The following is a 21,490-nucleotide window of genomic DNA, read 5'->3' as shown; positions in this document are numbered from 1 at the left end:
TTGGACAAAAATGAATTGAATTTGTGATATCCAAATAACCGGAATATCAAGAAAAGCGGAGGAAAAAAAAGAGGAAAAAAGAAATAAAAACTCAGTCGAATTAGTTAAGAATGACTTGATTGGTCGATGGATGGCAACGTTTATAGAGGGCGGGGCTTCACTGCCCCGGGCTCACTGAAGACTACAGCGGTATATCTGAGAGAGGAAATCATAGGAGCACGGAGTTCGTTTTTGTGCTACATTTGTGTGTTTCCTTTTTTCATGTGTGAGGATGTAGCTCCGTGCTTCACTCGCTCAGCAGCGCCAGAGTTTTATTCCCACGGTGCCCTGTCCACAGTCATCGCAGGGTAAGCGGGTAAGCGCTTTTTCTCAGTGATTTCTTGGTCATTTTCACCTGCAGTGTCTTGTACTTCTGCTCTGAAGGATGCTGTCTTTTCACTCATTCATTAAACGGTTGGATCGTCTCAGTAAGGAGAGAAAAAAAGGACTTACATCGATGAGGAAAGGATGTGCAACAGGTTTGGATTGAGGATAGAGGTGGAAATGTGCCTGCGAGTGAAGGTGGTGTGTTGAAGAGGTTGGATGGGGTACTTTGAGGAGAATGAAGAAAAATGAGAGAGAGGTGGGGAAGTAGTGATGGATGACGGTTGGTGATCCAGGAACTGCAAAGTGTTAATAAAGAGGAAGTGAGGGCAGCTGTGAAGGGGATGGAGAGTGGAAGTGCATGTGGCCCAGATGGCAAACCTGTGCAGGTGTGATATCTGGCAGAGAGAGAGAGAGAAAGAGAGAGAGCAGTGGAGTTTTTGAACTGACTGTTGAACACAATCATGGAACAAATGTGCTGGTGCTGATTTTCCAAGAGCAAGGGTGATGTGCAGAGCCCAAGTAAGTACAGGTGGCTCAAGCTGATGAGCCACACCGTGAAGATATGGGAAAAAGTTGTTGATGATCAGTGAGCAGCAGGCTTCATGCCAAGAAAGAGCTTCTTGAATGCAGTGATGATGAAGAGGCTGACAGATGAGGTCAGGCAATAGTGTCCGTGGACTGTGATGTTTGCAGATCACATATAGTGATTTGTAGTGAGAGTAGAGAGCAGGTGGAAGAAGCCTGGAGAGGTGGAGGGATGCTCTGGCTAGAAGTTGAAAGAAAGCCAGTAGAAGTAAGTCAGAGTACGTGTGTGTGAATGAGAAGGAGGCGGGTGTAACAGTGAAGGCAGATGAGTTTTAAATACCATCCAAAGCGAAAGACAAGAGAAGCGAGGAAGTGCGTGCAGGAAGGGTGGAGTGGGTGGAGACGAGTGTCAGAGGTGATTTGTGGGAGAAGGACCGCAGCTAGAGTGAAAAGACATTTTTCTTTTCCCCATATAAATATGTTGTTCTCCCAGCAGCTGTATTCAATAATCGGAGTCAACAAGACCAAAGAAGGAAATGTGCCTTTAGTACAGTAGATGAAACATTTCATTCACTTCCTGTTTCCTAAAACTGTACGTGTTGCATTAAAAAGCACACAGCCATTACCCTTTTGTGTCGACACCAAGATGTGAAGCAAGAACGGGAATAAACTTTAGTAATAATGTGGTTTACAAATTTGCAATAACAATCATGCAGTGAGAAAATAGTCTTTTGTTTATGTATATGCATCTGTTATCCTTTAATATTAGAGGAAAAAAATACTAATCTTTTTAAGAACTGAGAGGAATCCAGTGTGAGGTGAGGGGAGGAGGGGGCATGCAAACTCCACAGAGAAAGAGCGAGCAACTGTTTTTCAGTTGTTATGGTTTTAAAAATAATTTAGAAGCAGAAATAAAAGAAAAGTCTAAGGTTCTGCTGCAGGTTTCTGCTGCTAAAATATAACTTTGGATTTCTACAGAGTCAAACTAAAGCTTTGGCAGCAGCCTGCTGCTGCTGCTGCTTTCATTCCATTTGCCTGTCAAATCAACACAGAGAGGCCTGATGAACTCATGTCTGTGTTATTGATGAGAATTATTAGTTATTATTAATCTCTTGGTGTCTTTTACAGCTTGTCAAATAGTCGCAGCAGATGGCCCCGCCCCTCCCTGAGCCTGGTTCTGCTGGAGATTTCTTCCTGTTAAAAGGGAGTTTTTCCTTCCTACTGTCGCCAAAGTGCTTGCTCATAGGGGGTCATATGATTGTTGGGTTTTTCTCTGTATGTATTATTGTACGATCTACTGTACAATATAAAGCGCCTTGAGGCGACTGCTCTTGTGATTTGGCGGCATTTAAATAAAACAACTTGAATTGAATTGAATTATTCCAGTTATGATTGGATGCGACAGTGTGACGGGAGTTTTTCTTTCCCACTGTTGCCAAAACACTTGCTCATAGGAGGTCATATGATTGTTGTGCTTATGCTCACTTTGTAGTGAGTCTGTCTAACCCAGGGTGTCTTCCCCTTATCTGCATTAACACTGCCCGCTAGAATAAATGGGCCCTGATTTAGGGATAAGCTGTTTTCTAGTTTGGGCTACCCTTACCCCCTTCCTGATGTCATCCTCCCACTGTACCTGTCGGCGGATGTAACTCACTGTGTTACGGCCTAATGATGATTTTTGAATTGGTTACCTCTGACACATAAGTCCCAGCTTTCCCAATCCTCATCACAGCTAAGTTTTGCTTATAATTTAAATATATTTTTTTTAAGCATAAAAGTTATTCACTCATCACTAGAGGGCCTCCGTGATGACCGATCACTTTGAAATGGGACCAACGCACTGAACGAAGAAAAGAGAAAAGACAGTATCGATTGCACCACATTCATATCGATCTGACACCAATACCAGTGTCGACATGGATACTATTAATATTAATATTTCGATCTATCTGCCGATCCCTACTATGTACTGGGCGCGGACTAAGGCCATAGTAACTTTTTTTCTCCCAGAGGCTGAAGGGAATGATGCTTAGTGTTGCACAGCTGTGGTGAGTGACATTATAATAGCTCTGTGGCTGTTTGAGTCTCTATGAACTTGAGAAGCCAAAGCTAGAACGTGTTGATATATTTTTACTTTTCCAAACCTACCTCAAGTGCTTTGTTTTGATGACTTTTTTTGTAATAATCTTTGTCCTGGATTTTTTTTTTTTTTTAAAGTTGATGCTAACATGTTACTTTAACAAGAAGGACCTGAAGGACACACCGAAGTCAAAGTCGAGCTATATTTATTTGCAGCGTTTGCTACCTTTGTTGCTTCACACACCAATCCTGTCAGGTTCTGTTAACCTACTGAAATACAGAATGAATGACCAAGTGATGATAAACAGCTATGTGGGTCAGCCTCCCCTGAAACCACACCCTGAACCTGCTGCTCCACCCCATCCCTGCAGCTGAGTCATAAGCCACACCCGTCATGGTTGCATAAGCAGGATTCTGACTTCTACTGAAGTAAAAAGACTAAATATTTTTTTCAGCACTTGGTGACCGAGTTAACGTTACTTCTAACAAGATCATGAACAGGATCAGATGTTGTGATTAGTGAATGAAGTCAGACTGTAGATTTTCCTTCTTCTAGCTGTACTGACTGACCTTTGACCTCATGTGTTGATGACTCTTCACCTCTGTCTCCTCTCACAGGGAGAAGATGATCTGCAGGATCCTGCTGCTCATCATCCTCACCTCATGTGTCTCTGGTTAGTTTACAGCTTCACTTTATGAACTCCAAATAAAGCTCAACAACAGATTTGTTCCAGTTCTCAGTGTGTCTGCTCCTCTCTTTCCCTCTCTGTCTCCTCAACAGGATCATTTGTAGTCAATGTGACACAGACCTCCTATCAGGCAGAGGAGAACCACAACATCACACTGGAGTGGACGTTCACCACCAAACCTGACAACTCCACAAACTCTGTTTCCATCATCTGTCAACAGATGACTAATTATGAAACCTCAGGCTTCTATCATGTGTCCAGTGGTGTTGAGGTGTCAGAGTCTCAGGATGCAAAGTTTTCAGGACGAGTCCAGAGTGACAAAGACGCCCTCAGAGAAGGACGAATCAGTCTTCAACTGTCCAGACTCAGGACTGATGACTCGGGTCTGTACCTGTGTGAGGTGAAAACCGAGTATGATTATGGCTTTGACTACTGTCGACTCAGCATACATGGTAAGAAGATTAAAGCAGTACGAATTACTCCATCTTGACATTCAGAAACCAACAAAGAATATTTGTTTTCCTAAAACAAATAATACAATCAGTTTTTATTCTAAATATACATTCGAATAACACTTCTTTAAAAATAGCATAAATATATAAAAGCAGTACAAATAGTTTTTATAAAGATTTAAAATTAGATGAAGTTCCTCCTGCCTGTGCTTTAAAGATCGAAGTAATGTAAATGTTGAAAGCATAAAGTCTGCAAATAGCTGTATTTTTTTTCTATCTGAAGGATACTGTGTCTGCATGTCAGAACCTTGAAAGGTTTTTTTTTGCCTTTTCAAAGCTGGACAAAAGAGTAGAAAAGGCAATTTCCAATGTTCAAGGCACAGGTGTCGAACTCCAGGCCTCGAGGGCCGGTGTCCTGCAGGTTTTAGATGTGTCTTTGATCCAACACAGCTGATTTAAATGGCTAAATTACCTCCCCAACATGTCTTATAATTCTCCAGAGGCCTGGTAATGAAGTAATCATTTGATTCAGGTGTGTTGACCCATGGTGTTATCTAAAACCTGCAGGACACCGGCCCTTGAGTTCGACTCCCCAGGTTAAAGGGGTTATATGCAGAAACAGCCCTAACCAATCTGGCGCCCTAGGCAAGATTTTAGGTGGCACCCCCCTACATCAGCAGTGTAGTGTAATGTTGTAACAAATAATATTTCTATTAAATAAGCTTTACTTTGCATTTTAATTAACGTGGGATTATTTTTTGTATTTAGAAATAATAGTACCAACTTTTTTTTTTCAACATTTGTGGCACTGGCGTGGCGCCCCCTGATGGACGGCGCCCTTAGCATTTGCCTATACGGCCTATGCCACGGGCCGGCCCTGGTTATATGTCACTGTACTGATATACAGTTGACTTGTTGGTTCCCTTTAACTTCATATTTACCAATTCTGCAATATAAGAGAGCAGCAGGGCCTGTCAGTAATCTTATTGTTCATCGAGTTCTTTGTGCTCCAGTTGTTATCAAAGTTTTTTGTTGTTTCTTTCTTTATGATGTTTTCAGAACAGGAACTGCTAACAGCTACCAATGATATTAAAATATTCTCTCTTAATTTTTCTCTCCTTTGCAGCAGCTGCTGTTCGTTCCAAACCTCAGGGATCAACTTTGAGTCCATCAGCACACACCTGGATGCAAAGGACGGTCCTCTACACTGCACTGGGATTCGAACTGGCAGCTTTACTTGGCTTTGCAGTTTTACTGGTTAATCGCTTCTGTGCCTTAAGATGTCGTACTCGGCTGAGAAGATACCAAAATTTCATTTAAATGTTTAACAGGAGCTTTGTGGTGTCGTTTTGCACCAAGAGAAACTAAAAGTAGGACTTGGAGGGAGCCATCAGGCAGAAAACCTGAGGTTCAAGAATCCAAGACTGTGTAATGTATGTTTGAAGTATCAGAAAGCCTCATTGTGATATGAAGTGCATATTATGTGCTCATGTATCACTGCAGAAAGGATGATGGGGTAGGTTATGCTCCCATGTGTGTCCTGTTTATTATTTCTAAGCTGGACACTCATCCTGCCACCAAATGGGAACTTTAAAAAGAAAACAAAAAAAACTTTAATCCACCAGAGGATTTAGCCTATAAATGTGCTGTTTTCCTATCAGCTGTATTCAGTGGTTAAACTTTAACAAGTGCCTGGACTCAACAAGACCAAAGAAGGAAATGTGCTGTTATTTAATCCTGACAGTAGGGACTGGACTTTGTTACGGCAGATAACACACTTCATTTGCTTCCTGTTTCCTCAACGTGTATGTGTTCCTTTAAGGAGCACACTGTCACGACCCTTGTTTTTACAAACAGCAATAAACTTTATTAATAACAGAGTTTACAAGATTTGCAATAACAAACATGCAGTGAGAAAATAGTCATTTCTTTATGCGCATACAAGAGTTAGGCTTTGTTATTAAACTTTGATACATGCATATTCCATAAACAAGGGTCTCAGGTGAGCAGATGGTTCAGTGTTTCATTGCTTATGGTTTTAAAAATACTTTAGAAGCAGAAATAAAAAAGTGTAAAATTCTGCTGCAGGTTTCTGTTCCTAAAATGTAACTTATGGTTTCAACAAACTCAAACTAAAGCTGTGGCAGCAGGCGGCTGCTGCTGCTTTTATTTCATTTCTCTCTCAAATCAACACACACAGGCTGATGAACTCGATTTCTTTGAGCTGGGCCCTGTTTCAGGAAGCCGGTTTAGTGGAAAAACTGAGTAAGTATACCCTGAGTTAACGAAAACTCTGGGTTTTCGGTTTCACAAAGCGAGTTCAGATGAAGCCTCAGTGAGTCACTATGACGACACACGCCGTGAAGCTAACCTGCCCCCTAGCAGGTTTACTACAACTAACCCTGACTGTCTCCGCCCCTTTGTCGGAAACCTGACAGTAGGAAGTGTCGGACATGGCGTGCCCCTTCCTTGAAGAGCCAGTAGATCGTGAAGCCCAAATTCTCCGCAGAGCTCTCCGCCGGGAGAGAGTGATCAGAGCGCGTTTGGACATTTTATCATTTCCTGACGATTTCCTGTGTGAACGTTACCGTTTCTCAGCACAATCTATAAGTTATTTGAATAACATCCTCAGGCCATATATTACGCATGTGACACATCGCGGACATCCTCTCAGTTCATTACATATTATTTGTATTGCACTTCGGTTTTTTGCAAACGGGAGCTTTCTGTATAATATTGGTGACGCTGAGCACGTTTCCAAGGCTACCGTCTGTCGGGCAGTCAGGAATGTTACAGTTGCACTGAAACGTCTCCTGCACTCGTTTGTGGTGTTCCCCGGTCACAGACCCACAAGATTTATCAAAGAGGGATGCCACAAAATTGCAGGTATCAGGATGACCAAAACTTAATGTATGATGTGGTGATACTTGGACTACTACTTAAATTTTACATTTATTTTCACGGTTCCCAGGCGTGATTGGCTGTATAGATGGTACTCACATTCCAATCATTGCTCCTTCAGTAAATGAAGGAGACTATGTGAACAGGAAGTCTTTCCACAGCATTAATGTACAGGTACATAGTTCCCTGTAGCATGTCAAACTAACAAATTATTTCATTATAGTAATGGATGCTAATGTGTGTTCTCTGCACTGTGAAGATCATATGTGATGCTGCCAACATTATCACAAATGTGGAAGCCAAGTGGCCAGGCTCTGTCCATGACTCACAAATATTCCGTGAATGTACACTGAGCACAAAATTTGGACATGGTGAGTTGAGAATACTGTAAAATATATAAAGACCAATTGCTTCAGGGACATTTGAACTGAAGTGTATCCTTCTGTCTTAGGAGAGTTCACTGGCTACTTGCTTGGTGATAGGGGGTATCCATGTTTACCCTATTTGCTTACCCCTTACTCTGACCCTGAACCGGGCCCACAGCAGCGATATAATCTGGCTCATTGCAGGACAAGAGCCAGAATTGAAATGACTATCGGAATGCTTAAGGCCCGGTTCCAGTGCCTGCAAAGACTCAGGGTCACCCCAGAAAGGGCATGTGACATTATTGTGGCATGTGTGATTCTTCACAACATTGCCACAATTAGAGGAGAACACTGTCCTTCTGAACCAAACATCAGCAGTGATCCAAACCATGAACATCCTGACCCTCCCACGGACATACAAGATGGAAGCGCAGTCAGAGACACCATATGTCACAATCATTTCTTTTGACCCATCACCTCAACATGTTGAAAGAAGAATAAACAGATTTTTTGTTCAACTGGCTTTATTGGTCGCCTGTATTTCCTGTACACAAAGTATTAAAAGATGTAAACCTCATAAAGTGTCTCTGTTGCTTCCTCCTCTGTAACAGCTGTCAATGTTTCTTCATTATTTCCCTGTAGTAAAGAAATAAACAACATTGCTGTTCTACTGTAAACTCATATAATCTGTGGAGTATTACAACTGCATGTTGGTCTGGCTCAACAGGAGGCTGCACCAGATGCAGTACACCACCACCATCAACTGATAGAATATGAGGTTTATACAGGTCACTTATAACTTACAAGGGACCAAATGGCAATTAACAAACATACCAATCACCTTACACTTCATTGTCATTATGCTCTCAAAGACAACCAAGACTGAGGGAAGGCAAGATCAGTAGGAAAATAACTTCACTACAAAATAATCCATTATGGTAAAGAGTTTATCAAATGAATGAGCAGCACTGCAAAGGTGACTGTGAAGAAAGGATGTATGCACATCATGTATTATTTTGAATTTACCCCCTATGTAGGCACTTGTGTCTTGCGGGGTTATTGACTCAGAGGATGTCCCCACAGAGATGCCTTCGGCCACAGGGCGCCCACTGTTTTGGCTGAGGGCCAACTGCTCAGCCTCTGTGAGTGGTGGTGGTGGAGGACCCCCACCTGTTTTTCGGGCCTCCGCTTTTTTTCTGTTGGCTATAACGGGTCACATTTGAGCATACAGAGTAAGCAAATATGTACTTGTAATGTGCTCAGATAATTTCAATAAGTGCTTACAGAAAGAAAATTAATGTAGCCTCTAACTGCAATTGATTTACATGGGACAAACAGACCAAGCACTGTGGCTCATAATACAATTACACCTTACCTGTTTGGACTATATTTTTATATTTCATTTTTACTTGCTGCCAGGAACGTTTGCGGCCTGTTGGGTTGCACCTGCGCTCACATCACGTCACAAAATAAAATGTATAAAATAACAAATAAAATAACATATGATAAAATAACGTGTTAAATGGGTGGAAATCCCTAGATCAATGTTTATATTAACACTCAGGCATTGACTCTGTCGGCTATGTTTTGCCATGCATGCTCCCTTTCTTTTGCAGCTGTCGCTGTGTTACTTTTTTCCGCGGAATTTGCATGTTATCGGCATATGCTGCCATCAGAATTTCGGCCTCAAGCGCTGTGAAATACATTGACCGCGCCTTCTTTCCCTCCGTCTCCATGGTGACTCGCTTAATCTGTGCTCCGCTTATCAGGGCTTTATGTATCCTCGTCCGCGCGCTTCACTTGGGGTTAAAGCAACTCCGCGTTGATTGAACTAATTGTTATCAGCCTTTCTGAAACCGAATATTCCGAGTTGGACAGTTCGGGGTTACTCAACCCTGAGTATCGTTTTTCACTCTGAGTTTTCTAAACCGGCTTCCTGAAACAGGGCCCTGGAGTTCGTGAACTGGAGGAATTTCATATCTCATGCCCGATGCTTTCTTCTTGTTTTAAATCCAGTCTAAACTTTGAACCACACTCAGATTTCAAGACGCTGCCTGCAGGACACAAATCATGTCTGGAAACAGATTCTGAGGTCAATATGAGACATTGTTCCTGCATGAAGATACAACATACAGTTCTTTATGCATTATGGAGGAGGAGCATAACAGCAACAAGAATTTCATCAAAATGATTTAGGCATGGATAGATTTGTTTTATAGGGAAAGAAAAATATCCATGAAAATAAGTATTTTCCTCCACTTATGGAACTAAGTGAAATTCACCCTCTTGGCCAGATGATGGTGCTATAAGCTCACCACTTCACTGTATCCAATCAAATATATTATTATTATTAGTAGTAGTAGTAGTATTAATAATAACTTATTATTATTTTATGGAACTTATTGCAAACTGCTTCAGTAAAACACCCTAAACAACACAATAAATATCAAACAAAATAAAAAAGCAACATTAACCAAACCATATCCATGTCAGTTAGGACATGCAAGAATTCCTTGATCTCTCAAAACAAGTTTAAAATTAACATTACTTAAAACAGTAATATGGGGGTTAAATGAGAACGTCAAAGATGTAATGAAATTTATAATAAAACAGTAAATGTTTGATCATTGTTTCATTCTTTACACATCGGAGGAAACAGCTGTAGTTGGGGCAGCTGTGGCTACAACTGTAGCTTGCCTCCACCAGTGTGTGAATGTGAGAGTGAATGAATAGTGGCATTGTACAGCGCTTTGAGGTTCTCGAATATATAAATGCAATCCATCATTATTATTATTAGTTATGTAACAGTCAAACCAAGTGTGGCACAAACATAATGAAACAGAAAAACTACAGTTTTCTGTTTTAGATCATAAACTGCTGTCTGACATTTCAAACAGATGTTATTGGGAGAGAGGTTCATGTCTATAAGTACATCTGAAATGATGTGTCCTCATAGGAAGCGGGTCCTTCAGAAAAAGTCTCCTTAGTCCTGATGGGTTGTGTCTCTAAGGCACTCCCTGCTGGGTTTTGTGGCTTTTTCTCCTTTCCAATAATCACAGAAACTACAGCAGCTACTCCCAGCCCCAGACCAACGTACAAGCTCATGCTTGACAGTGTCAGTCTCTGACGTTGATCAGCTGCTGTTGTAAAAAACACAGAGACATGTGTTGCCATTAAAATATATATTATGCATCTGTTATGAAAAGCAGTAATGCCCTTATTATCCTCAGTGGTGAAATTATATTTAAAGAAGAAAAAAAGAAAATAATACAAATACTCCTTAGTAATTTACCTGTGATGCTGAGGCGACAGCTCTCATAACCAGCACCATGATCAGTACCTCACACAGGTACAGACCCGAGTCATCGTCCTGAGTCTGGACAGTTGAAGATGCTGACACTTCAACACCATTGGACACATGATAGAAGCCAAAGGTTTTAAAATTAGTCTTGTGTTGACACCTGATGGAAACAGAGTTTGTGGATCCATCAGGTTTGGTGGTGAACGTCCACTCCAGTGTGATGTTGTGGTTCTCCTCTGCCTGATAGCAGGTCTGTGTCACATTGACTACAAATGATCCTGTTGAGGAGACAGAGAGGGAAAGAGAGGAGCAGACACACTGAGAACTGGAACAAATCTGATATGATTATACTGTAATTTTAAGTACAGCATAATTTGCTTTAAGTAATGTGTGATTTCATGTGGAAAAACAGTATTTTCTATTGATCTGTTTGCTGTTTCATTCATTATGTTGAAGGATGTTCTACTGTCATTTAATGTCATTCTGTCAGCATGACAGAATTAAAAATAAACTCTTCTAATTTCCTACTAAATGTAGTGTTACTGAGGGAAACAAGAAACAATCCTGCAGTGTTAAAATAGATATAAGCAATTTTTTGTAATTTAGTCAATGCAATGAAAAAAAAAAAAAAACTGGACTGAGTTGCCAGCTATGGTTATTAGTCATCATTTGGATACTTGACACTTTTTAGATCATACTTCACTTTCACAAAACAGACATTTTTCATTTGTGGACCTTCTGTTTCAGAAACACAACCTCCTCCGGTACACTCTCAGGGATACAACTGGACATTGAGTCACACTGTCGCATCCAATCATAACTGGAATAATTCAATTCAATTCAAGTTGTTTTATTTAAATGCCGCCAAATCACAAGAACAGTCGCCTCAAGGCGCTTTATATTGTACAGTAGATCGTACAATAATACATACAGAGAAAAACCCAACAATCATATGACCCCCTATGAGCAAGCACTTTGGCGACAGTAGGAAGGAAAACCTCCCTTTTAACAGGAAGAAATCTCCAGCAGAACCAGGCTCAGGGAGGGGCGGCCATCTGCTGCGACCGGTTGGGGTGAGAGAAGGAAGACAGGATAAAGACATGCTGTGGAAGAGAGACAGAGATTAATAACAGATATGATTCAGTGCAGAGAGGTCTGTTAACACATACTGAGTGAGAAAGGTGACTGAAGAAGAAATACTCAATGCATCACGGGAATCCCCAGCAGCCTACATCTTTTGCAGCATAACTGCACAGCATGGGGTATTTTACTTAAACAAATTTCTAGGGTTTAGCTGAATTGATGCTGATTCCATACTAGTGTTGCACTGCAGGATTGAAAGAGACAGTATACAATAAGTGGAGATAAAGCACTGATACATAATCTAAAACAAATTCCTATAAAACTTCAGCAAAACCGTAATGTCACACTTTCATGTAATGCAGTAAATCTTTCACAGTTGGACACAGAGTTATCAGTGTCAGTATAATGTTGTTTTCCACAGATATTAAACACTTTGAAAGACTTCAACCCAGGCCGCTACACAGATGGGTGTTAGCCTGCAGTGCACAGACTGCTGACTCAACCAGGTCAGCTGTCCTGGCACCTGCTGTGTAAATCACCTGTCCTGAATTCTCCTTCAGCAAAAATTAAAATGCAAAACAGCACTGAATTGCCATACCACTATCATGACGTGGCTGTAATAGTCAAATGAAAATGATAAAAGCAGTAAAACAGAGGGAGTTACAGAAACTGGTCAGCTTCTCTGCTTTTTAATCTTTAATCTTTTTCTTATTTTAAAACGTGCTGTTTAGCAGTTCACAATGTCAGTTTACACCACTTATCAAAATAACGTCAAACATACTTTTATGCCTGTGGTGGGGCGTGGTCTGCGCTGCTGCTGCAGGGGAGGTGGATGCAACTGCACGGCATCTGCAATCATGCCTCACCGACATAAAAAGTCTGCACTGGGTCCTGGTTATTGTTGCTGTTGGTGTTTGTGCTCCAGCCGTGTGGAAATGACAACCGCTGATGAAAGCAAGTCAGTAAAGATGCTGAAAAGCACGAAAACGTCATTGGGTCTGCCGTGGTTTCTTTACAATGCCACAGTCTGAAGAGCTGTACAGAGACTAAAGAGAGTCAGAAGCACTGGATACTTTATGTTAACAAACAGCATTGTCAGGGCTACACATGCAAGAAGTGGTCTTACTTTGCTCAAATTCAGGCAAACAGCTTGATGCCTTAATGTTCGTGTTTTGCGCCTGTTTTAAGATATTTCAGAACTTTTATTTGATATCAGATGAATCATTCCAAGAAGAAAGAAAGTTTAAAATTGGTTAAACAAAAGAAAAATCTAATAAATTTGATAAACTGCCTATCTTTAATTCGTGGTATTTAATTCTTTGTTGAATATTTTTGACTTGTTGTGCTTCAATAGTTAGCAGTGTTGCATTTCCATGCAGCCTTTGCATGCTATTCCAGAGGAGTCTGTTCAGTGACAGGTTGCTTCTCCCAAAGACAAGAACTAACAGACTTAAAAACTCCTTTGTCCCACACGCCATCAGACTGTTTAACTCCTCTCTGGAGGGGAGAGAGAGGGAAACAGGAGGACAAAGGAGGGGGGAACAACTAAGCTGTAGTGCCTCTTCACTTCACTGTGCAATTACCTTTTGTGCAATACTTTTTGTTAATATCCAACAGTGCAATAGAGTTCAATATTTGAAATGTGCAATTCCTTTGTATTCTTATTCCTATTTATCCCTTTTGTATTCTCTGTATTTATATATGTCCTGGATTTATATATGTGTATATATAGTATATTTCTGCTCACATTCTGTAACTTCTGTTGGTGCCGTGCTATTTGGGAACCGAATTTCCCAGAGGAACCCACCCAAGGGATTAATAAAGTTTTATCTAATCTAATCTATCTAACCTCTCTATTCCTATGCTTGCATGAGTGTTCTTTCAATGTTAGAGCCACTGCTAATCCATAAATGGTTGTAGGTGTGGGGGTGAATGATTTCCTATCTCTCGGTTGCTAGTGAGCTGTGCAGGATGTGCTGTCTTAGTTAGCCATTGTTGTGGAAGTTTCCCTTTAAATAAAGCCTGCAGACGAGCGGTGAGCGGTAGCTAACATTCTTTAATCAAAAACAAAGAACAGACAAACCAAGCTTGTGGAGAGCCTACATGACCGCGGGGCAGATGGTCAGCAGAGTCTCCCTGAGCCTAGCATGGCTCTCAGTTAAAAACCTTCTCCAGGAACAAAATACAGTACACAGCTGTTTCACACCTTAAGGTTCACACTCCCTTGCTACCTCACAGAGTCCTCAAAGAGAGAAAAGATTCTTCCTGTGGAGCTGTCTGCTTCCCCCCAACATCCTTACTAGACCCCCACCATCTGTCTAACTGCATGAGTGTGAGACATGTTAGAATCCAGTGGCACCAAGGTATCATACAATAAAATAATGTGATTAATACATAAGTAAAAGAAATTCCTATACACCATCACAGATAATATAAAACAAAACTGTGACATTGTCCTGCACTAAAGTCAACAAATACTTGTGAGAGCTGTGAAGTATAATCTCAGGCTTTAGGGTGCACAGTTTCACCTAGTAGTTTTTTCCCTTCTGACTCATCTGCAGATAATGTCATAGACAGATGATTTTATTATGGTCTTCTCTCTCTGGTAAATCTTTATTTATGAGTGCAGACAGTTAGCTTAACCCTTTAACTACTCCACCAAGAAAAAAGCAATGGGAAATGTCTTATGTGCTCGACCACTTGGTTGTTAATGGTTTAAGGAGTGGATATTTTCCAGAGACTTGAGCTGTGACTCCGGGCAGACGAAGTCTGACTCTTCTTCCCCCCAGAGTGTCTCTGTCACACTGAACCCATCCTGCAGACTGTGTGTAGGGAGTCCTCAACACCTTTTATCATTTTATATAAAATTTTATCCAACTGGTAAAAACAAATCCCATTGATGAGAGAGATATCTGTTTGGATCCGACTGTCCAAACTGATGTTAATGGTCTCCTCCTCCTCTGCCTTTTTGATGTTTGAAATCCGTTTGACAACAAACCTCCTTGTTGAGGAAATGAAGAAAGAACTGTCACAATTAAAGCTGAGAGTCTGGAGAGTTCTCTGTTATGTGTACCTTATCTGCACCATGTTTTCTTGCTGATTACAAGTAAATTGTAGGTGTAAAGTTTTTATAATGTGTTATGAACTCTCAGGAAAAGGAAGCGATGCTTCAGTTTACTGCATAGATAACATGAATATGGGTAATAATGACAGTTTAAACATGAATACAGTTCGTTCTGTATCAAGTAAAGGTAGTTGAAACTAGAAGGAGTTTCTCGTCCTCCCAGTTAATAAGTCATGACCAGAGGGCGTGATAGCTGTGTATACTGAACACATTTCTGTATTTAGGGAGATAAGAATAATTTGATATCTCTAATTCACAGCCTTCTTGCTGTCAGAAATTGGTGCTAACACACAAAAAAGTGCAGATTTCCTTCACACATTTAATCTTCAGTGATATATTTTTCTTTTCTTTTGTAATAGCAACTCAATTAAACACGGATATACTTTGGCTACAGATTATTTAAAGTGCTTCAGGATCTATACACACTCAAATCATCTGTGTTGATCCAAATGTAATTTCTAAAGATAAACAGATGGAGACTCTGACTATGGTAGAATGTAAACTGCAGCTTCTTTGTAGAAGTGTTTCTAGAAGCTCTGAAGACCTAAAGGAACCCAAATGAACAATATTGCATTTCTTATTGTGCACTTAAACTATTACAGAACTGTTACTAACTGTACAGACATGAAACACAAACAGTTTAAACCTCATTTCACCTGAATTATTTAAAGTATCTGAAAGGATTGTGAACAATACTTGACATTTTTTTCTGTAAGTTGAAGATGGAAAAATAAATGCTGACATTTGAAATCGAGATGTAGTCTGAGTTATAGATTATGAAAATATCATTGCAGTAAACTCACCTGTAAATCAATCCCTTTACAAAGGTGAACCAGAAGAGTTCATGCATTTCTAGTGTAATGCATTAACTTATCCTAACCTCATTAAAAAAAAATCCACATCCTTACCTGTTGGTAAACTGCTGAATGTGCAGAGATGATAACATAGTGTTCACTCTATGTTAAAAATGAAACCACAGAGACTGATGCCAAAATGCCTATCTGTGAGCAGCCAGCTACTTGTTTATGTATACAGCATAAAAAGTAACACTGCATATCAACTTGGTGTCTTTGGGCAGTTTGGGCGGACTGAAGATGCATAACAGAGCTGGAGGTTGTTTTTGGAAACAGATACCAACTCAAAGAAGAGGATGCAGCAGGAGTATGTATCTCTCCAGTTGTTTATGTTAGTATTTATATTTTTAAGTGCAAAAAAAGAACAGCAGATTTATAGTAGGGATTTCTTGGCAGGGAACCTTACTTTCTCTCAGTGGAAAACCTTTGGTCAGATGTAACTGAATTTTCATGTGGTGTTCTGCAAGGATCTGTTTTAAGACCTTTGTTATTCTTATTATAGATCTTGTCATTACACCTTATTAGTAGTAGTTTTAAATTATTTTCCTATTATCTGTATGTAGCACTTTAAACCTTGTGAACTGGATAAACTATCCATTCTAATGGATTGTCTTAAGGCAATTAATGGCTGGATGGCAAACTATTTTCTGCAGCTTAACGCAGACAGCACTGAGTGTTTAATATTTGCAGCAGAGAGCAATAAGCCCTAAATGAGACAATATCTGGGTTCTTTCTCATTCACAGTAAAAGCTCACTAACTCATCTAATTCCAGTATAATAAACTGGACTATTTATCTATTTATCCAGTTATTATTTGCCACAGGGCCCAAATTAAGTATCACAGTCATTAAAAAAATAAAAGGAAGAAAAAAAGAAACTTAGATGTTTTTGCTGCTTTCATAATATTGATGGGAACTTCCCAGACTGAAATTTGTCAGAATATTGGAGACATTACCAGATCTAACTGAGACATTTAGCAAGAATAATTTCTTAAGAAACTGTAACAGGTAGAACAGTCTCGGGGTACACTAACTTACACAGTCATCCATGCATCCACCCTTTACTGCTATCTGTGTTCATGTTGTGGGCTCAAAACTCTATGCGGGGAAACCCAGACCTCCGTCAGCCCAACAATCTTTGTGCTCATCCATGGGGACACCGAGCTGTTCCTAAGCCTAATGTCAGCAATAAGCCATGGGTCTGCCCCGGAGCCTCTTAGTGGTAGGAAATGCCGAAACACTTCACCTAGAAACCTTAGAAGCGTCCAGGAGGCATCCTAATTAGATGCCCAAACTACCTCAACTGTCTCCTTTCAATGTGTAGGATTAGCAACTCTACTCTGAGTCCCTCTTGAATTACTGACCTCCCCATATCTTTGAGGGAGAGCCCAGCCACTCTTTGAATGAACTCACTTCCCCTGCTTCACAAGAAATGGGATGCAGTAGCAATAGGTCTTATAGAGTTATTATACCAAATTTAAAACATTTAGTTCAATTCATGATCCGTATATAAAGAAGAGGTAAGGAGAGTGGTACAACAGCGAGTCTCTACAGTCATCTATAAATCGTTTGTAAATGTCGAGTCCTAGTTTGGGGATGTATTTCAGCCAGTCAAAATTGATGCAATTATGAATGCCGATTCAGATACGTTCAGATTTTGTACACTATGAAATAAAATCTGGAAAAAAATCAGACTGTCAGCTTCTTTAGCCTTAAAAGTACAGCTCGGTAGAAATGCATACATTTCACACAGTCAGTCATGGCTTGACCTCTCCAGAGGATCTCAAACTTGTGTGGGATCATCCTGACAGAAAACAGAAGGCAACCAGCATCAGAAGAAGAGCTTTCACTGTAAAAATCAGGATCATGAACAGGATCAGATGTTGTGACGAGTGAATGAAGTCAGACTGTAGATTTTCCTTCTTCTAGCTGTACTGACTGACCTTTGACCTCATGTGTTGATGACTCTTCACCTCTGTCTCCTCTCACAGGGAGAAGATGATCTGCAGGATCCTGCTGCTCATCATCCTCACCTCATGTGTCTCTGGTTAGTTTACAGCTTCACTTTATGAACTCCAAATAAAGCTCAACAACAGATTTGTTCCAGTTCTCAGTGTGTCTGCTCCTCTCTTTCCCTCTCTGTCTCCTCAACAGGATCATTTGTAGTCAATGTGACACAGACCTGCTATCAGGCAGAGGAGAACCACAACATCACACTGGAGTGGACGTTCACCACCAAACCTGACAGATCCACCAAAACTCTCAACATCATTTGTTGCCTTATTGCTCGCCATGAACACTTTGTCCTGTATCGTGTCATTCATGGTGTTGAGGTGTCAGAGTCTCAGAATAAAAGGTTTTCAGGACGAGTCCAGAGTGACAAAGACGCCCTCAGAGAAGGACGAATCAGACTTCAGCTGTCCAGACTCAGGACTGATGACTCGGGTCTGTACCTGTGTGAGGTCAACACTGATTACAGGTTCAGTTCTGCCAGATGCAGAGTCAGTGTTTCTGGTAAGTTATTTATTTCACCTTTTTTAAAGGATAATTATCAGTGTCACACTGAGCAGTATGTGGAGATTTCTTTTATTTGTCTGATTTTTTAATTTGTTTATGTCCTGTAAAATTTACTCTACAGTTGTTTATGAGTCTAGTCATGGCTGAAAAATAGCTCCAAATGAAGGGTTTTCTATTTGCTTCTTAATTTTATTTGTATGTAGTTTCTTTATTTAACTTTATTTTTAAACTCTAGTTATAGTTATATTTTAGTTATTCTTGGTATTTGTATTTATGGAGTTTAAGAAGCCACCTGAGTGTTTTCCTCCATCGTATCCCCTTGTGTTATTCTCTCTGTTAAAGAGGACATGAAACACTACAAATATAAAGGATAATTTACATCATTCAGCCATGCTCTCAAAAAATGAGATAGATGTAACACTGTCTGTTAAGCTGAATTTAAGAAATAAGTAATTCAGTAGTAGTAGCACCATCTTCTGTCAGTACAGAGCATTACATTATGTGGTTGGTTGGCTCCGGCTAATAAACTAACTTATAGACTAGCTTAATAGTGACAGAATCAGTGACTCAGAGGGACATAACAGCTAATTGCCAATTCATAGGCTGCATCCTTCGGAGGACCCGGCCTTCTTGGTCTACGTTGGCCGGGTCCTTCGAAGACCAAGAAGGCCGGAAGTGCGAGGCTGTGATATGGGAAGGTTTTGATCAAGAGGATTCTAAGTTCATCTGTTTTTTCTTCTTGCAGGTGCTGAAAGTCGAAATAAGAACTACTGGGATCAAATTAAAATTGTTCTGGGAGTTTTAGAGAGTGCATTTTTAATAGTTAGTGGCATGATATTTTTGATCATTATTGCCGTTCAGGGTCTTGTGTAGTCTTTTAGAAAACATAAGATAGAAAGTCCTCTTTTAAAATGAACTACTTCATCTCCTATGTTTTATGTTGCTACTTTCAATCTGAATGTTTTCTGACAAAAAAACCAAAAACATAAGGAAGTATTATAAATATATATATATATAATTGCCTTTCTGTGTGGAGTTTGCATGTTCTCCCCATGTTTGCGTAGGTTCCCTCCGTGTACTATATATAAATCTATTATGTATTAAAACAAACATTATTAGCTGAAATCAATGGCGTGTCCAGCGGGGTGGCCTGGGGGGGCACAGGCCACCCCCCAAACCAGACTGGCCACCCCAGGTGCCACCCCAAAGGCAAAACAATAAAATTCAATCAAATATCAAATGTCCGATTATGTTTTCACGGTGACGCTCAGATATCCGAGTGTAAGTGAATGCAGCATCGCTTCTGCGCTATGCGCATCACGTTAGCAAAGGTAGGAGAGCCAAGCGCGAAAGACGGCACTGCAGGAAACAATTTTTCGGTGAAAGAAAATGAGGACAGAATAAATGTCCCGGTAAGTAATATCAAGTTTGTTGAGTTTAGTAAACTTCGGTGAAATTAGAATACCAAGGAAAAAAATAACACTTAAAGAATTATTGCAGCTGTGGAATATTTCAGACAGTATGCTACAGAGGGGAGCTAACATAAGAGTTATGCGTTATAAGATATAATCTAAGTCGTAACATTGCTGTATGGAGCTGCAGATTTGGTTGCAGGTTAACATAGCTGGACTGGCCATCGGGCATACCGGGCATATCCCCAGTGACTTATTTTTTATTTTTTTTGTAATGGCATGAACAATGAGAGGTGGTGGATTGGCCAGATGCAGGTCGATGTGTAGAAATAACTCCGTTGTTTGGTGGTGGCTATGACGGGGCTTCCACAGAGGCAACAGGTGGATGAGGGAAGGGGAGGCAGGAGGAGAGACCCGAAGCAGCCGCCAGTCCGAGTGTCAGGTGAACTGAACTTCAGGTAAGAAGTTATGACCTGCAGTCTATCTGGGTCAGATATAAACCAAGTTTAGGTGGAGTTTATTTTCATGTTGCTGACTTTTTACTGTCAGTTGCAATAACTCATACTGCGTTCTAGCCAGTTTGACGGAGTTTTTATACAGCTGGGTGGGTGCTATGATGTTACTGATAGTGAACTTTATTTTATTCATAAGGTTAGTAGAGTTGCCAACGGCTCCTTAAAAAATGGAATGGTCCCTCATTCAGAGAAAATATTACACGTTTCGTATTGAGCTGAGAAGAGACGCAGTTTGTCCCGGACTTTAGCTAGAATGGAAAAAAGACACAAAGCTGGATTTATTCTGTCTTTATGCTGCACAGCTGCCTCTTCTCTCATTCTCTCCCCCTCCCTCTCCTGTTGCTACTTCAATCATGAAACTGATCAATGATCAGCTGATCGGCTTTTCTCTCTTGTTTATCGCCCACTTTGCGCCAGAAAGAGGAAACCAGCAGATGTTGCGCTAAACAACAGCAGCACGTTTAAGCTTGATCGGCTGTTGTTAGAATGTATTTAATATTAATTTCTAGTATCAGCTGATGTTTGCTGGAGCCACAGCTGTAAAGCTGCTGGTCATGATGTCTGTTTAGATATGTGGTGAGAGGGAAACATGAAACCAGGAGATGTCCTTACTGAACCATCAGAGCTGAACAGGTGATGGAGAAACAGGTTTACCTTTTAGGTGACATGAATGAGTTGAAGGGAAGTTATGAACTGTTTCTGAGAGACAAATAACACCAGGATCCTTTTTTATGTAGCAGACAGCTGGTAACTGTGCAGGGGCGGGTCTAGCAAAGTTTTGCCAGGGGGCCAGGTAAGGCATTAACAGGGAAAGGTGGGCACAAAGAAATACTTTTCTTTCTTATTCTCATTTAAAATACCTAGTTTTTATTAAATAATTATCTAAATCTTACAACCAAAGTTTTTATCTGACGTAAAATGTATAGAAATCATACATATACCAACAAGACTGTACATCACTGTCACAACAGGGTTTGTTTTCAGTCAAAGTCTTTATGGCTTTACTACCTGGTGGGTCGGTCTGTAGTAAAAATGCCCAATTTTTTTGTCCCAGTCCAGCCCTGCAGGTTAATACTGGCAGTGTCACCATGCCAGCTGACTGTATTTTATCATCAGCCAGTGTTGTTCTTTATCAATATTACCAAAGTTTACGATAAGGCAGCATAGAAAGTATTTACTTGCTTTCAGGTTTCATTCAAATGTTAGTCTTTTCAGTTGTTTCCACACTTTTTTCCTGTTTCAAAATCAAACACCAGTTTGTGAGAAGATTATCTTCTTTTTTTAACAGGCAGATAAAGTTTTGCATTG

General features: G+C 40.4%; 3 protein-coding genes across 4 annotated transcripts; 2 read left to right on the top strand and 1 right to left on the bottom strand.

Annotated features, from left to right (window-relative positions):
* Positions 1 to 156: 156 nt before the first annotated feature.
* LOC309702707 (uncharacterized protein) lies at positions 157 to 6,190 on the top strand. 2 transcript variants are annotated; one of them, XM_082527323.1, is made up of 4 exons: positions 157 to 347; positions 3,589 to 3,644; positions 3,752 to 4,111; positions 5,238 to 6,190. In XM_082527323.1, exons 1-4 carry the CDS (start codon positions 262 to 264, stop codon positions 5,429 to 5,431), a joined length of 696 nt encoding a protein of 231 aa, XP_082383449.1. In that variant the 5' UTR covers positions 157 to 261; the 3' UTR covers positions 5,432 to 6,190. The 2 variants fall into 2 exon arrangements, with proteins under 2 accessions (XP_082383449.1, XP_082383450.1); XM_082527324.1 differs by having other exon boundaries at positions 157 to 355.
* A 2,596-nt stretch (positions 6,191 to 8,786) lies between these two features.
* LOC309702752 (uncharacterized protein) lies at positions 8,787 to 15,818 on the bottom strand. Its single transcript, XM_082527388.1, has 4 exons — positions 15,794 to 15,818; positions 12,543 to 12,706; positions 10,670 to 10,956; positions 8,787 to 10,517 (listed from the first exon to the last, which is right to left on the bottom strand). The coding sequence occupies exons 2-4, from the start codon at positions 12,631 to 12,633 to the stop codon at positions 10,494 to 10,496; spliced, it is 402 nt and encodes a 133-aa protein (XP_082383514.1). The 5' UTR covers positions 12,634 to 12,706; positions 15,794 to 15,818; the 3' UTR covers positions 8,787 to 10,493.
* Positions 15,819 to 15,925: 107 nt separating this feature from the next.
* On the top strand, positions 15,926 to 19,376 carry LOC309702734 (uncharacterized protein). The gene is made up of 4 exons (XM_082527364.1): positions 15,926 to 16,046; positions 17,730 to 17,785; positions 17,893 to 18,252; positions 19,001 to 19,376. Exons 1-4 carry the CDS (start codon positions 16,036 to 16,038, stop codon positions 19,126 to 19,128), a joined length of 555 nt encoding a protein of 184 aa, XP_082383490.1. The 5' UTR covers positions 15,926 to 16,035; the 3' UTR covers positions 19,129 to 19,376.
* Positions 19,377 to 21,490: the final 2,114 nt, after the last annotated feature.

The sequence above is a fragment of the Aulonocara stuartgranti genome, assembly GCF_965226115.1.
Source record: "Aulonocara stuartgranti genome assembly, chromosome: 3".
NCBI lineage: Eukaryota > Metazoa > Chordata > Actinopteri > Cichliformes > Cichlidae > Aulonocara > Aulonocara stuartgranti.
The sequence above is the reverse complement of the archived record's forward strand: the minus strand, read 5'-3'. Positions and strand labels throughout refer to the sequence as shown.